Here is a 15456-nt window from a genome sequence, read left to right as displayed (position 1 = left end):
TTCAGTGACTCTATTGTGCTCTCTTGCCCACTTGCTTTTTCTCTCCCATCTCTCTCTCTCAAACACACACACCCACACACACACACTCAATGAGAATGTGTATTGCAACAAAGAAAATTGGTTAAAAAGAAAATCGGGATGCACAGGGAATTAAGGCTTTAATAACTGTAGATGTCCCTGTTGATAGCATGTCCCAAAATAAAATAAATGTATTTTTCTCTCTTCCCCTGCTATATCTACTGCATCTCTAGATGCAACTGTTACCAATGTGCTTTCAGTGGAGTCTGGCAACGTGTGTGTGACTGCCCTTATCCCAGAGCCAACTGCTCTTGAAGTGACAGCAGTGCAGAGACCTGAGGACATCCCATCCTGTGTTCCCTTCTCAGTGGGTCATGCTGAGTCCCTGGAGAAGGTCTTCCTGGGGAGCACATCAACCTTTAAGGCCTTTGTGGCAATGGGAGTCAATATGGAGTTTTCCTGGCATTTCACTGATAACAGTCACACACACCAGTCGGCTGGTGATTGTAATGACTGCTTAACAAGCACTGTGGTAAGGAAGTTCACTCTGTTTCACCTTAGAGCAGGGGTCTCTTACACAGTGAAATTACAGAAATAGTTACAATACAGACATTATACTATTTATTCTCAACAAGTTGTCGGAGATTTTTAACTCTTTGTCAACATAAAAATAAACCAAGTTTTTAGCCTCTCACTCCAAACACCTACCAAACCTGAAGGCATCGTGCAGTTTAGGTCCAGGATTGGAGAGCAATGCTATTAAATAATCATTAATATTTTGTCTTAAATGTTTTCTATATAAAGTCAATATAGGTCCAGATTAAACCCACCCGCTAATAGAAAACTACAGAACTGTACTCGGTTGCGGCTTCATTCTTATTAATATGCCACTTTCTTCTAATCATAAATGTAACCACTATAATGTACAGGTTTGTAGTTTGCTATTAGTGGGTGGGTTAAAGTTTTGATTTAATCCGGCCCTAAATGTGTGGTTTTGGTTTTGTTCTAGAATCATACCTTTGAAAAACAGGGGACTTACAAAATCATTGTAAATGCTTCAAACATCTATAACTGGATTCAGAAAGCCATCAGTGTTGTAAGTATGCAATTTCTGTTGAGCATTTTGACCGTTTTTGAATAATAGGAATTACAGCTGCTTATGTAAACATTCTGATGTTTTAAATGCATCTCTATGACTTTAAATATTAGTTCATGAAATTGAACCAAATTTGCTGTTTGTGTGGTATGGAGATGGTGTAGATAAGGCTGTGCTTGTTTCAAAGGAGAGTATTAGTGTATTCAAAAATATACTCTAAGAAATATTCTAACATCCACCTTATTTGCAAAATAAGAATACATTAAATATGATTATTTACCCGTCCCTTTCTGAGCCTTGAGGCTATGAATCCAAACCTAAATTGTAAATGTATACAAACACATTTAAAAAGTATATATTGTGAGGTGATTGTTTCCCTTATTCGCCAGACTGTAGCTCTGCTTCTGTCCCTCCATACAGGCCGTCGTTCCCCAGACACTCTCTACCCTAACTTTCTCCAGCAGAAGTGGTTACCTGGTAGAGCTAGGTCACAATGTCACTCTGGAGGTGGAGTTCTTCACCACAGTCCGGCAGTTCCTGTTCCTCAACGCCACCTTCCAGACGGGTGTCACCCACACACACCAGCTAGGAGACCACTCGCCTGCCTTCTCCACCCTGGGCCACATGCAGCTGGCAGAGTCCTATGGTCTTCACAACTGCTTGCTTCACGTCCAGATGATACATTGCTACAGCACAGTGGGCAACTTTAACGTCTCACTTGCTGTTTTCTCCCAAACAGCAGCAGAGCATGCTTCCTTGCCTCAGTTCATACAGGTGTATGAGCCCATTCGCAATGTCCTGCCTTCCCTGCAATGGGAGGCAGTTATCCCCACTGGGGTCAATTCTACTCTCACTGTAATTGCCCCTAAAGACAGGAGTGGGTCTGCAGTGATTTGGAACATCACAAAGGGCAACTTAACCGTTCTCAACCGGACCACTTGGGACTGGTCTCTTACACTGTCTTTACAAGATGAGGGTCATTATAGGCTGTGGGTTACAGCATTCAATCCCATCAGTAGTGCTTCCTTCAGCACTGAATTGGTGGCCCAGGATGTGATATCAGGTCTTTCCGTTTCATGTCCCTATCCAAAGTACATCAAAAGTGGTACTACAATTACTATAAATGCAACTGTTGCCACAGGGTCAAATGTGAGTTATTACTGGAGCTTGGGCACAAATTCAACCCTCGTAACTGACTCAGGGACTGCCATGCACTTGTACAGCCAGGCCGGTGTGAATATTGTGACAGTTAAAGCAGAGAACAGTGTAAGTTGTATCCTAAGCAAAGCCCTGGAATTCATTGTTCAAGATCCAGTTGGGGACTTTGTACTGCGTATACCCAGTATCGTCACAGTGAATCACACAACAGTGTTTTCTTTTGCTGTCATGTCGGGCACGAACATGAGTGTTGCTGTGTTTTCCAACCAGACTCTTGTTTATAATGATAGCAGCTACATGACTGGAAATTCTGTGCTCTTGAATTTCACATTCAGTGAGGTGGGACCTGTTCACATTGTAGTTAGAGCCACTAACCATGTCTTCTCAAGCAACAGCACCGTTGGTGCACTTGTGGTGAAAGAGATTGACATGGTCACCTTGGAATTGCCACAGCAGCCAGTCGTTGGAGAGAGTATTATGCTTATTGCACATGTTAACGGTAAGCAATAAACAACATTACAGTTAAAGGAACCTTATATAAAAATACATAATGGCATCACCAACAAAGAACTTTAGAGCTTTAGTGATGGAAGGCATTTTTATGATAGTTAAATTAGACCTAGACCAAATCAAAACATTTACCTACCTGTGAATTACAAATTGCAAACCTGTACTCTGTTATAGTTAAATATGCTGTTTGAAGCCACTTATAAATACAAACTCAGTTTACAGATTAGTAATGTGCGATTCATGGCTAGGTCACAGTTTTGATGTGGTCCAGGCCCTAATTTAATGGTTTTCCAAAAGCCGTAAATGCAAGTATTTGATCAGTCTTACACTGCAAATGGTATTACATTAAATTAATAGTTATTGATACCAGTATTTTATGATTACATATGCATTATTTTTTGTTGCAGAACATATTTATTCAGTCATTTAATCTGAACAGTTTTAACTGATTTTACAAATACTGTGTAAGTGATAGCAAGAAGTACCAAAAATAGATTTTGAAAACAGTATGTAATTTATTTTAGAATAGAGATGCTAATATATTCGTTTTTTTTAATCATTTTCATTGCAGGATACTTGTGGACACACAGCAATTACCTTTATAACTGGACCCTCCCTCAGAACCAAACCTTTTGTACTGGAAGTCCAATTATATCTTTCACTAGCCATTACCCAGGTCCTCTCTTAGTCAGTGTTATGGTAACCAATTTTGCCTCAAGTGCCTCTGCTGAACTGCGGTTAAGTGTGTCTGAAATGAGCACCAGCCCCAGTGTCTTGCATCGTTCAGCCATTGCTGTGGGAACCCAGGCCCAGTTTTTACTAAAGGTAAGAAAGCTCTGATATGTTATTGTAGTATAATCACTTTTGTCTTTGTTTTTCCTCAATTTGAAATGCTGACATCATTGTGTCATCCAGGAAGGCTTTGAGTCATGTCTCCTAGTGACTTCTTTCATCATTCTGTATAACCGCATCAGCAGGTTCCTTTTAGAAACTGATGATCCAAGTAACAATATAATGAAGAAAACACTTGTATTTTCCATTGCTGGAAAACAGAAATTACTGGACAATATTGCATTTCCTGAGACTATCAAATAAAGGACAATTTATTCCCTGTGGAAACGGTTTATCTTAGCTATTACAAAATGTGCCAGTGTAAAGTAAAGTGAAAAAGGGATCCCTTAAGAAGTTTTTCTACAGTATATACTTAATGAAATGGTGTCTCCATGTATAACACCTTGCCGTACCATCACTGAATTAATGTAAAAAAACACAATTTTGACTACTTTCTTGCAGAATTTCTATTCAGGTGATCTTTTGGATGTGGATTTTGGGAACGGGAATACAACCACTGTGGCATATTTTGCTGAAGAAAAAAATAGGTAGAAATCTAGACACCAATATGCACATTTTCCAAATAAGATATTTGTTTTTGGTATTTGCACTTTAGATGTCTCACTGCTGCTAATTGAATTTATACTTCCTTCTGGTGGGAGGTTCTTGTATGTGTTCCACTAACAATACGTTCATCCAATTTTACTGCAGCATCAACCACACCTATTCTCTTGCTGGATTCTACAGAATTAGGGTGACGTCTGACAGGGGACCCCTTTTGTCTTCACTTATCGAAGTTCAAGATCCAGTTGAAAGTCTTCAGTTAACAGGTCCAGACACTTTCAGCTTGACTTCCAGGTATGTGTCTGAAGTTGCATTTTCTGTATTTAATCCATTAGAACAGAGGGTTAGAAAATGTATGCAAATGGAAAACAAATGATCATGTTTATATATTGAATTGGTATGATATGTTTAATATTTATTTTTAATTTGCTGTTTGTTGGTATAACATTTGTTGTAAAATCTCAACATGCTCAAGATGAATCCTGTAACTGCCATCGTATTGGTTTAAGCATCATAGTGTATTTGAAGAGAAAATAAGCCACACCTTAATACGTTTTACTCGCTGTTAATGTACATTTGTGCATTAAAGTATCATTTCCAACACCACATAATTGCAAATTACTATTTTTACAGGTGGATACATTATATATTTTATATAAACCCTTTGGAAAAGTTGTATTAGGTTTTGGAAATTATTGTGTATCCGCCCCTTTTTAAAATCAGTGTTCCTTACTTTTAAATTGCAGTAATCATGTTCCTTCCTTGTTGACCTGGACTGCAAATGTCTCTAGAGGTACAAACTACATCTACAAATGGACATTCTCAAAGGGAAAACACAAAGGTGTGGTGATTGGGTCTAATAAGGTAGGTCAATTTTCAGATAGGATTCAACTAAACAAGGGGAAACTAAATTTAATTTCTTCTCATTCTTAACAACTGTCACGCTGTTAAACTTGTTAACAATAAAATGCATATTTTAAACGGTAAAGGAAACTTTCAGCAGCGTGGAATAAACTTATGCAGGAAATCTTCAGCTCCCATACTTTCAATGATTCCTGTCAGTGTTTGTCAAATCAGTTATCTTCTCTGTTACAAATTATACATGAACTACCTACATGTTTGTGCAACTGGACTTCTATAAATCTGTCCCAATAAATATCATATGATATACAAACCATGTGTTGAATTTATCCCCTCTTACACAGTTCTTTATGGAAGTGAGTGAACCAGCACAACTAAGCATTGAGGTAACAGTGGAGAATGAGGTCAGTCAGCTCTCAAGAAATGTCTCTACATCCATCCAATTTCCGATTGCTGACGTCTCTTTAACAGCCACACGGGCTGCACTTGGACAGTCTACTGATGTAGCTTTGACAGTAGTTCCAGCGCAAGGCTATGTCCTCTCCTTGAATTTTGGGGATGGAGAAAGCCTGTTGTCCTCCTCTCTTGAACAGCCCCCCTCCTGGATAAACTGTTCTTCGGCCCCTCTGTGCTCCTCCACCTTCTCTTTCTCTCACACCTTCTCCAGCACTGGTGTCTACAACCTGTCTGCCACCGTCTCCAACACCCTGAGCTCTGTGACAAAGTCCGCAGAAGCGGCAGTGGAGGAGCCAATCACATGCATCCAGATGGCCCTAACAAGCCCCACTGTGATCAAAATCCATGACTTCATCAATGCCTCAGCCTCTGTGCATTCTGGGAGTGAGATAACATTTCAGTGGCAGATTTCCTCCCCCATCTCTGGAACCTACAGTGCCGTTGACAGGTACAGCACATAATATCACCGTTATCATATAGGAGTATGGATGAGATGTATTTCAGTCCACAAAATGCAGACATGTATTGATGGTCTTGTTTGATGGTGTATCTCGTGTCTTGTTACAGGAACACTGGGATCAGCTCTGTGAGTTACAAGCCTAGTCTGCCTGATGATTATATAGTGTCTGTGAGGGTCTCCAGTCCTCTGTACAGCAGCCCCTTCATGAGAACTCTGTCCAGTCCTGTCAAAGTGCGTGGCCCAGTCGAGGCCATCAACGTTGACTTACCCTTTGGAGTGAACTATGCAAAGATCACCCCCCAACCGAATGGTGCCTATGCTACCGAGGCGCTGGTATTCAGAGTTCACAATGTCTCTGAAGAAGTGAGCTTTAAATTTGACTTCGGAGATGGATCACCACTATCTTGTAACAAAGGAAACACAGGATTTGGAGCAGCTACTTCTTGCTACCACCAGTTTACTAAAGGTAACAACTTGTTTCGTAGAGCCTAGGATGAAAAAGCAGTTTCCAGCAGTTATATGGGGTCACGTATACTAGGTGGAAATGTGTCCGCCTGCTGTGATAAATGCTGCAAAGTACCATCCGAAACAGTGGTTGATTTTTAAAAGCTATATCGGTACAATTTTGGGGAATCCAAGCAGGGACACACCAAAAGTACATCTTAATGATTGTTTCTCCAGCTAAGAAAGAAATACTAGACATTGACTGTTACAACTAGATTTTGATTTTCTTTTTTGTGCTCAAAGCATTTCTTTTCAGCCCATTACTCCCAGCATTTTTTATTTTTTTTTCCAGAGGGAACCTTCTTCATTACAGTTACAACCTATAATGAGTTCTTCAATGCTACTAAAGAGCTTGGCCCATATTATGTGGAAATAATGCCTGAAAACTTAACATTGACTATGGATTCGAGTGTGGTCAATAAGAATGAAGTCATTGTATTCAAAGCACTCTTAATAAGGGGGACTAATGTGACGTACACTTGGAACATGGGAGATCAGACAACCTATGTAGACAAAGGTAAGAAATCTACATGAACAATTTTGTATACTAGCTTACCAGTATAGATCATAATCGAAGTGTGCTGGTGACTCCCTTAGCTGTGTTTCTGAGGTTTGAGTTGCGTACAGCAAATGATGTATGTGACATAGTTGTAGTGTAGCATTCAGCTCTTTGGGTCTGTGGTGTTCATTTTTTTTTCTCTTATACAGTCTTTTGTTTATTTGCTTATTTTTTTTTTTTGGTTGAATGTGCGTTTTTTCATTGGTAGTATTAAGACTTTTCTCCTCCACGATTGGACTACAACAAATCTACACCTTGTAAGTAAGGTGGGGGGTCTTCAATCAAAGTTAATCTGTAGAAGAAGAGTATATTATGTTAGAATATCATTTATTCAGGTCCAGTCTCTAAATTATAATAATAGTGCCATTCTGCTTCCATGTCTTCTATTTGATTATTTCTTCCAGGTCCCAAAGTATCTCACAGGTTTCTGACAGCAGCGACCTACAGCGTGTCTGTGAGCGTCCAGAACAGGGTGGGCAGTGTGTCAGCCAGCACAAGCGTCTCAGTGCTTCACAGGATGCAGCGTATGTACTGCGGTGCTAATGCCTGGATTGATTGTGTTTACCTGTGTTGTCATGGTACAAAGGAGGGCATACAGTTAACACTTTGACTCTAAAACCAAGTCTTTGTTTGCTTCAGTTCTGGGGTTGCTGCTGTTAAACACAGCCATTAATGACTGGAAAAGTTAAAAGCTGTTTAAACCTAACAATTAAAAATGTGTTGTATGTAGCAGCCCTTGTATTAACACTTTTTTGTTTTTTAATTAGCGACAGCGATTCAGTACCTACACATTTTTACCTAATTTCTGCCACAGTGTTTTAAATTGTCTAAAAAACGTTTCAACAAGATGTAATCTTGCTATTTGATGTGGCTGTACTGCTTAAAGTTTGTCATATATTTTTATAACATAAATCACTACCTAGAGAAGTTCTTAACTGCAAAACTATTATTTATGAAGATTTAAGATTTTGTTTTGCCTAGGGTTAGATTTTAGTACAAGAGCATTATAGATGCAGTTTAATGCTTGATATGATTTGACTTTTTCTTCCTAAATTGTTTCAGTTTTCCTAATTCATTTCCTTTTTTTTCCCTCAGCTGTTTTTATCCACACAGATGAAACTGTTTTTGCCACTAACACTAATATAACATTCATCGCCATGACAGCAGAGCCAGACCCGCTTGAGTTCCTGTGGCACTTTGGTGATAAACCTCCTAAAAAAACGACTTCTAGAAACATATTGAAAATATATTACTCCCCTGGCAGGTTTGTCTTGAAACATTGTGTTATATATAATACAAACAAATTGTACTAATATTATATAACGGACAGCTTTATCCAAGACGACTTACTTGGTTTAACAATCTGTAAAATACAATATTCTACATATACACAATATTACAAGGGTAACTAATTGACCTGTAGTTGATGAACAGAGAGGGCGATGGGGGATATAGGGAGAGACAAGAAACTGGAGGTTATTTTCTGAACACCATGTTTTCTGTGCTCTATTTTGTTCTTTCAGGTACAATGTCATCGTCAATGCCTCCAACAGATTCAGCTCATTCACTTCTGACATCTATCCCATTACAATCCAGAGAAAAGTGCAGCCCAACAGGCTTCTGTCAAATGCCTCTGTACTCTTAAATGCCAACGTAACCTTTCAATGCTGGATCAATGCTGGAACCAATGTCACCTACCAGTGGGATTTTGGAGATGGCAACAAAAGAATAGGAGAGAGCTCTGAATCCCATGTATTTAGCAGGTACAATCTCTCCATGCCTTTTTGCATTTGGAGTCTGGGGGCAGAAAGTAACGCACATCTTTCTTTTTCAGAAAATATTTCTTGTGAAACAGGAGGACTGGAACAAATACGTATTCTGTCATTTTCCCTGCAATGTGAAGTAAAATGCTTCACCAACTCAATAATATTTTTGCTTTTGAATTAATAGTTGTATTTGGATATGATGCCTTTTCTTTTCCTGTATCCAGTTTTAAAGTACCAGTCGCATCTTAGTACTTAGTACATACTCTTCATGAACGCATTCATATATGTATTAAAACTGTGATGATTTGTAGGTTAATCTGACTCTGAGAAAGCTGATTTTGTATTTGAAAAGTAAACATCATTCTTATTTGATGAGATTTGCATGCTCAGATGATAATGCAGATTTCAGATAATGTACATTGTGTCACAACTTTTGAAAAGATATACAGATGTACAATGTATATTGAGAGGACAATGTTGAATGGGCTTTTCTGTCTAATTTCAGGTTGGGCGAGTTCACAGTTGAGGTGACTGTGTTTAATCTGGTCAGCTCTGTTTCCCTGACTAGACAGATCTTTGTTGTTCATGAGCCATGCCAACCTCCTCCAGTCAAAAACATGGGTCCCTTAAAAATACAGGTATAATACTATTCATAACCAGTTTTCACATATCAAAATAAAACATTTGAAAGGAGAGTAAATCATGTTACCAATCAGAACTATTCTGTGAGGGAAAGTGCTGGCTCAGCATGATTTCACAGAAGTACCACAATTAGAACAAATGCCCTTCCTCAGACATCAGGCCTGTCTGGCACTAAGGACTGCATAAGTATTGATATATGAAGAGACAATGAAATGAACCAGCTTTCCTGAAGACTGTTTCAATGAAGCCTTAATCAAAACACTTGGCCAAAATGATAAAAAAATGATTTAAATGGAAGGATGTTTATATTACTCACAGAGATGTGCCTGAATGGAAGGTCTCTGTGATATGAGCCACATACACACCACACTAAAGTTCAAGCAATGTGATTATTTTCCTTCAAGACTTCATTGTGTTTGGAGTTTTATCTTTGTTTTGTCTTTACTGTCTTTTTCTGTTCCCTCATTGTGTAGGTCAGGCGCTACCAAACTCTTCACCTAGGGGTGACTTTTGAAGCTGATATTCAATGCAACATTTCACAGGGGCTATTGTACCAGTGGGTCTTTTATGACTCCAATGGCTTTCAAGCCCAGCTTCCTCAAATAGAGGTCAATCAGCAGGCTATTGAGCTCCCAAACAATCTTCTGCATTATGGAACCTATACTGCCATAGCCAGAGTAAGTAACTTTGTTAAACACATTTTTAATTAGTTCAGTTTTTATTTGACTGCCCTTGGGTATATAGGTATTTTATTTCATGTCTTTGAAGATGAAAAGGTACAAAACTGAGCTCTCTTGAGCATTGTCCACATCACACCGAATGTCCCCTGTGTTCTCGTCTAGAAAAAACGGGCTAAATTAAATCCCATTGACTTCTTACTTTTTAACCTTTTCAAAGACCTTCAATCTTTCAGAAAAGTTTAAACAGAAATATTCAGTATTTTTGCTTTTCTTGTAATATGTATTCATTTTTGCTTATTTATAATATGTATATAAATACTGTCCCTAAAGTACTTTGTGGGGCCATATAATAAACATTTTACTGATCTTTATTTTTCCCGTTTGTTATGTGGTAAACAGTTCCTTGTTGCTGAAGTTAGCTGAGATAATAGACTCTCTTGGGAGAATATTGATCTGCAGTCTAATGACTTAAGGGCTTCTATTTAGCCAGTTAGAAATTAAAATGCTCATTAAGGAATAAATTATTGAAGTGCAGAAGTTAATTTAGGGCACTTTGGGTTATATGGAAATTTTGTTTGTGCAACTTGAGTGGCTGTGCAGATAACGTGATTAATGAATGTGTATTTCTTGGGCAATGCAGGTCCAGATCAAAGGCAGTGTGGTCTACAGTAATTATACAGTACGCATCCAGGTGGTGCCAACACCACCAGTCGCTGTGATCAGTGGGGGTAGCAATATTTTCATCAGTAACAGGAATGGGTCCTTTCTAACTCTGAATGGACAGGGATCGTACGACCTTGACTTCCCTGGCAATCCCATGAGGTACTGTTCAGCAGACAGGAGGCAGTCATGAGAAACGACTTGGTGCAAGATTGTCCAGGGTAACAATAAGTATGTCTTGGGGAATATGGTGAATAATGGAAACTGGAACGCATTAACTGAAATTGATTAAGAATAAGTGAAGGCTCTGAAGGGTACTGAATTGCACTCATACCACTTGAACATGCTGCTTGTCTACCTTTAGCAGAAACAGTTAGGAAAACCAACAAAAGTTACAAGCACAGCCATGTGTCTTACAGAATGGTTCTGGCACTTTCTTAAATCAATAAGCAGATTAGATAATGTGACTGATTTATGAAGAGCTGTAGGAGGATATTGGGTAGGTTGTAATGACAAAAACATTTCACACATGAATTACTACAATCCAGTGTGGTGACACATGCAACTTAGCAAACTGAGAGCCAGGGATGACCTTGCAATGTTTGTTTGTGTCTTCACAGGTTCAAGTGGGATTGTAAGCCTCTTAGCAGGATTGAAACTTCATGCTTTGATGTCTCTATTCCTACCTCTATTCCTGTTGTCGTGCTTCCAGCTAGTATTCTTAAAGACAGATTTGATCAATTCAAATTTACGCTCACAGTACAGAGTAGAGATCGTTCTTCCACATCTGAGATGTTTGTCACCATCGAACAGAACCTACCAAGGTTGGTTCCAAATTCAAAGTTTGCTTTGGTTTTTGTCATTCGTCATGCTGAAAATGTTAAAGTAACTGTTGGGGGCGAACTGGGACCAAAATACGGATCTGGAAGTTCAAGTCGACCAGCCCGCGTTTACGCCGAAATCAACATAATTAAATAATATCGGTAAAAAATAGTACAGTTTTAAGTATAGTTTTATAGTGTTAGGGCAAAACTTCTTCCTAAATTGTAGGCTATAGATACAAGCAGGTTTTCACACACATTATGGGCAATTTAGGTATGGCAAAGTATAGGCTTACCATGATCTAGAAGTCACAAATAATAGGCTATCCTATTAAAAATATCATAAACTTTGCAGTCAATTAAATATTTTTCTATTCATTATTCTCTATTATGTATGTGTGTGTGTAAATCTATATATATATAATGTGTATATAAATCAAACATAGACCAGCGGCCCACGCAGGTCCAAACAGACCGGTCCACCAGGGATTCTCCTGCACTTCCCCATTGCCAGTCCACCCCTGGTAACTGTGAATGTGCTTTCCATTAATTCATTAGGTTTGTGTATAAATTATAACATTAATTTGCTTTGTTTAATTAGTATTTCAAACAGTACAAATACATACATGTTTAAATGTACATTCTTAGAAAAGCAGATATATGTGAAATGTGTTTCAATGACTTGTCACATTATATGCTAGAAATGAGACTATTTTTATTTTATTTTTTTTAATCTTTTACAGAGGATTATGAAAAACTATGACCAGCTATATTTCACTACCAGAAAGAAAAAAAAATGAAAGTAACTGATCTTTAGACTCTTCTGAAAGAGTTCAGAGGTTTGAAGGTTATCTTAACTAGTTCCCGCTTTCTCCTTTTCAGAAAAATACTAGTGTTTTGCTACCATTGCCGAGGGAACACAGCTAATTGGAATGAACAATTCTCTGTCCGGGCTCTTTGTGAAAACTTTAGTGACATAGAAAACATCACATTTACGTGGAATTTGTATCTGGTAAATGCATCTAGTAAAGTAGTATTTGAAGGTAAGAGAACAGTTTATTTCACAGTTGCAAACCAAGAGCTGGCACCAGAGGAGTGAAAGGGGGTGGCAACATCCAATAAACAGATCTTCTGCATGCAGAAAAAACCTCTGAGAAAACAGCATTGTTTAGAAAGTGTCTGCCGGAAGTAAAATGTGCTACAAATGATGCAGAATTCTTCCATACTAAGGCACAAAACAGACAAAAATAGAAATGGAGAAATATGACAGTCTTACGTAGTCTGCACACTCTGTAGAAATGAGATTATCTACTAAGCAATCTAAATGTAGCAATAAAGACAAACTATTAGAAAGGTGCTTGCCAGCTGGAAGAGTCAAGGGAAGAAAAGGCCTGCTATTGGTTTCTGTAATAACTATTGACTTTTTCTGTAAGGTTATTTAATTAACTATCTTACTGGTTCTCAAACCTGTCCTGGAGTACCACCTACATACTGGCTTTTGTTTCAACCAAGGGCTCGATTACTAAATTGAACCCTTAATTGAAGTGATTTGATTACATTTGACTCTTTAAATTGTGTAACTGATAAAAAGTTGTTTCCTTAATCATTTCCTTATACAATTTTATACTTAATTTTAAACCCTACCATTAAGAATAAGTAAAATACTCTGATTTATGAAACTATTAGTTCAACTAAAGGTTCAATTAAATAATTGAGAGCTCGGTTGGAACATAAACCAGCAGAGTAGGTGGTACTCCAGAACAGGTTTGAGAACCACTGAGCTATCTGAACCCCAGGAAAACTCTTGTTGATTATTTTATATTCTTGCTGAAAAACAAACAAAACAAAACAATTACCTTAATTGACATTGCCGTATACGTTTATGCTCCCAGGTAGCTTTGGAATTAAGCATCCAACTCTTACTTGATTTCTTTAAGCATTATTGCTTCTGGCAGGCCACTCTTGAGTCTTTAAATTGACATTAAGATTGTGTCTAGGTTTGATCTCTTTAGAAAATTTGTAAATTGTGTTTTTAATTTTGAAACAGCAGCTTATTCTTTTATTTTTGTCTCCTCAGTTCCTTTTTGCAAATCTCTTGACGTCAGTGTCCCGGCACGCATTCTTGCTTACCCTGTGAATGGAATACCCCCCTCTACAGCTCAGACCCCCCGGGCCTCCTCTAATACATGGCATCCCTCCGCTCCCACATCTTCCAGCCCTATTGCTCCCTCAAAAGCTTCCTCCCCAGTACCTGTTGCCTCTTCAACACACATCACATCTCCAGTTACTAATACTACAACAACAGTAACATCTGCTGCTCATTCATATACATCTGTTCTTCCCCACGTTCCCAGGCATTCGCAAAACACCACAGGCAAGAAGTCAGACATCATTTCCAGGAATATATCATTCACAGGCACTACAGTTCCTCCATCAACCGTAGAATATGCCTTCCCAGTGCCGACCACCCCCTTTCCCTCTGAATTTCCACTCTTCCCCTTGCCTTTCCCTGAGGAGAGCCCTCACTCAGGAGGTAGGCCTCGTCGGTCACCCGAAGCTCCTGAACAGATGTCAACCATCGCCACTCCTCCTAACATCACACCAGGTCATTAAATAGAGAACCCGAACTCAACCTGAAACACCTCTGAGGCTAAAAACTGATTGGACTTTCGCTTGCTCAACTTACTCTTTACAGTTTGTTTTCGCTCTGAGGACAAGGTAGCAGACTTTGGTTTATTTTGCAAAGTCCTTACCTTTAAATATAGTTATCCTGCCTTATTTTTGGTTAATTACCATTTCAAAATAGAAGTGTTTGTCAATTGTGAGATTGGAGTTTGTGAGTTGAAGAAAACAGAATATGGGGAACAAAAGTATGTGTGTATGTATATATAACAAATAAGCTTTCATTTTCATTAACATAAGAGGATACATTTTTATTAATATTAGGATTGCATTTCTTCCGATACAGATTTCACTACTGTTGCTTCTGACTTCAGTATTAAAGAGGGTGACATCTCTGGGGAGTTTCCTCCCATCTTTGAAGGTGACAGTGCTGGTAGGCGACCAGGTAATAGAACACATTTTATGCACTTTTTCTGTATTAGAAATTATTCCGGGAATATTTTGTTTAATAACAACTGGTTACATTTTGGTCTGGTCTTCTGTTAGGATTACAGTCGCCAGTAAATATACATTTGTTAAAATTAGGGTTATTTATCTGAACTGAGTGTAGATTTGTTTGGGCCTACCATGAAATATTGGACTTGGCTAGGGTTGCGGTTCAGGCTATGGTTTGGCCTTAAAACATACCTTTTTAAATAGTTGTAAAATAATACATGTTCACATGGTATACACAAATTACACAATCAGTTGCTGACTGTGCTAAAATACTAGATTTTAATTTAGGGAACCTTCTTCATAAGTGGTTCTTCTAAAGTGCAAATGACAATGCAACTGAACATTGTTAATAATGTTTACATGTAATGAGCTATGTTTAGTCTGGGGACTGTGAAGTGAACATTGGCTTTATTTTTTAATCTAGCCTAACCAGATATCATCTAACTAAATAGACAACTGCAATTACAAAGGCAGATATTTTTGGAAACTGACGGCAGGGTTTGTTTTGACTGAACTGTTGTAATATTCTGTCTTGTTCCTCTGCTGGACGTTTTCAGCCATTATTGTTCTTAAATCTCTCTGTGTTTGTCAGGACTGAGGGATGGGAGCTATACAGGAGGAGACACTGAGGATACTGAAGCAGATGATAAGGAAGGATATAATATAGTGGGTCCCGGCCCCCAGGCTGCACCTCTCACTACCAAGACCCTGCTGGACCTGGACAGAAGGCTGATTGACAGCGCTGTTTTCCAG

The 15456-nt window shown here is 38.5% G+C and overlaps 1 protein-coding gene and 1 long non-coding RNA gene across 2 annotated transcripts in view; both read left to right on the top strand.

The window, feature by feature from the left end:
* Positions 1-408: 408 nt before the first annotated feature.
* Positions 409-15456, top strand: part of pkd1l1 (polycystin 1 like 1, transient receptor potential channel interacting) — a 40805-nt gene continuing 25757 nt past the window's right edge. Inside the window, exons 1-15 of the mRNA XM_066689794.1 lie at positions 409-550; positions 1028-1114; positions 1535-2771; positions 3354-3607; positions 5383-5942; positions 6062-6420; positions 6751-6975; positions 7422-7541; positions 8113-8281; positions 8541-8780; positions 9289-9421; positions 9899-10102; positions 10746-10927; positions 11386-11589; positions 12469-12629. Of these exons, the coding sequence (XP_066545891.1) occupies positions 455-550; positions 1028-1114; positions 1535-2771; positions 3354-3607; positions 5383-5942; positions 6062-6420; positions 6751-6975; positions 7422-7541; positions 8113-8281; positions 8541-8780; positions 9289-9421; positions 9899-10102; positions 10746-10927; positions 11386-11589; positions 12469-12629 (4231 nt within the window). The 5' untranslated portion in view covers positions 409-454. The remainder of the gene's footprint in view (positions 551-1027; positions 1115-1534; positions 2772-3353; positions 3608-5382; positions 5943-6061; positions 6421-6750; positions 6976-7421; positions 7542-8112; positions 8282-8540; positions 8781-9288; positions 9422-9898; positions 10103-10745; positions 10928-11385; positions 11590-12468; positions 12630-15456) is intronic.
* On the top strand, positions 13357-15412 carry LOC136767930 (uncharacterized). Its single transcript, XR_010821897.1, has 3 exons — positions 13357-14191; positions 14555-14653; positions 15296-15412. It is a non-coding gene; the product is annotated as an uncharacterized LOC136767930 (long non-coding RNA).

Source organism: Amia ocellicauda, chromosome 2 (genome assembly GCF_036373705.1).
Source record: "Amia ocellicauda isolate fAmiCal2 chromosome 2, fAmiCal2.hap1, whole genome shotgun sequence".
Taxonomy (NCBI): Eukaryota; Metazoa; Chordata; class Actinopteri; order Amiiformes; family Amiidae; genus Amia; species Amia ocellicauda.
The sequence above is the reverse complement of the archived record's forward strand: the minus strand, read 5'-3'. Positions and strand labels throughout refer to the sequence as shown.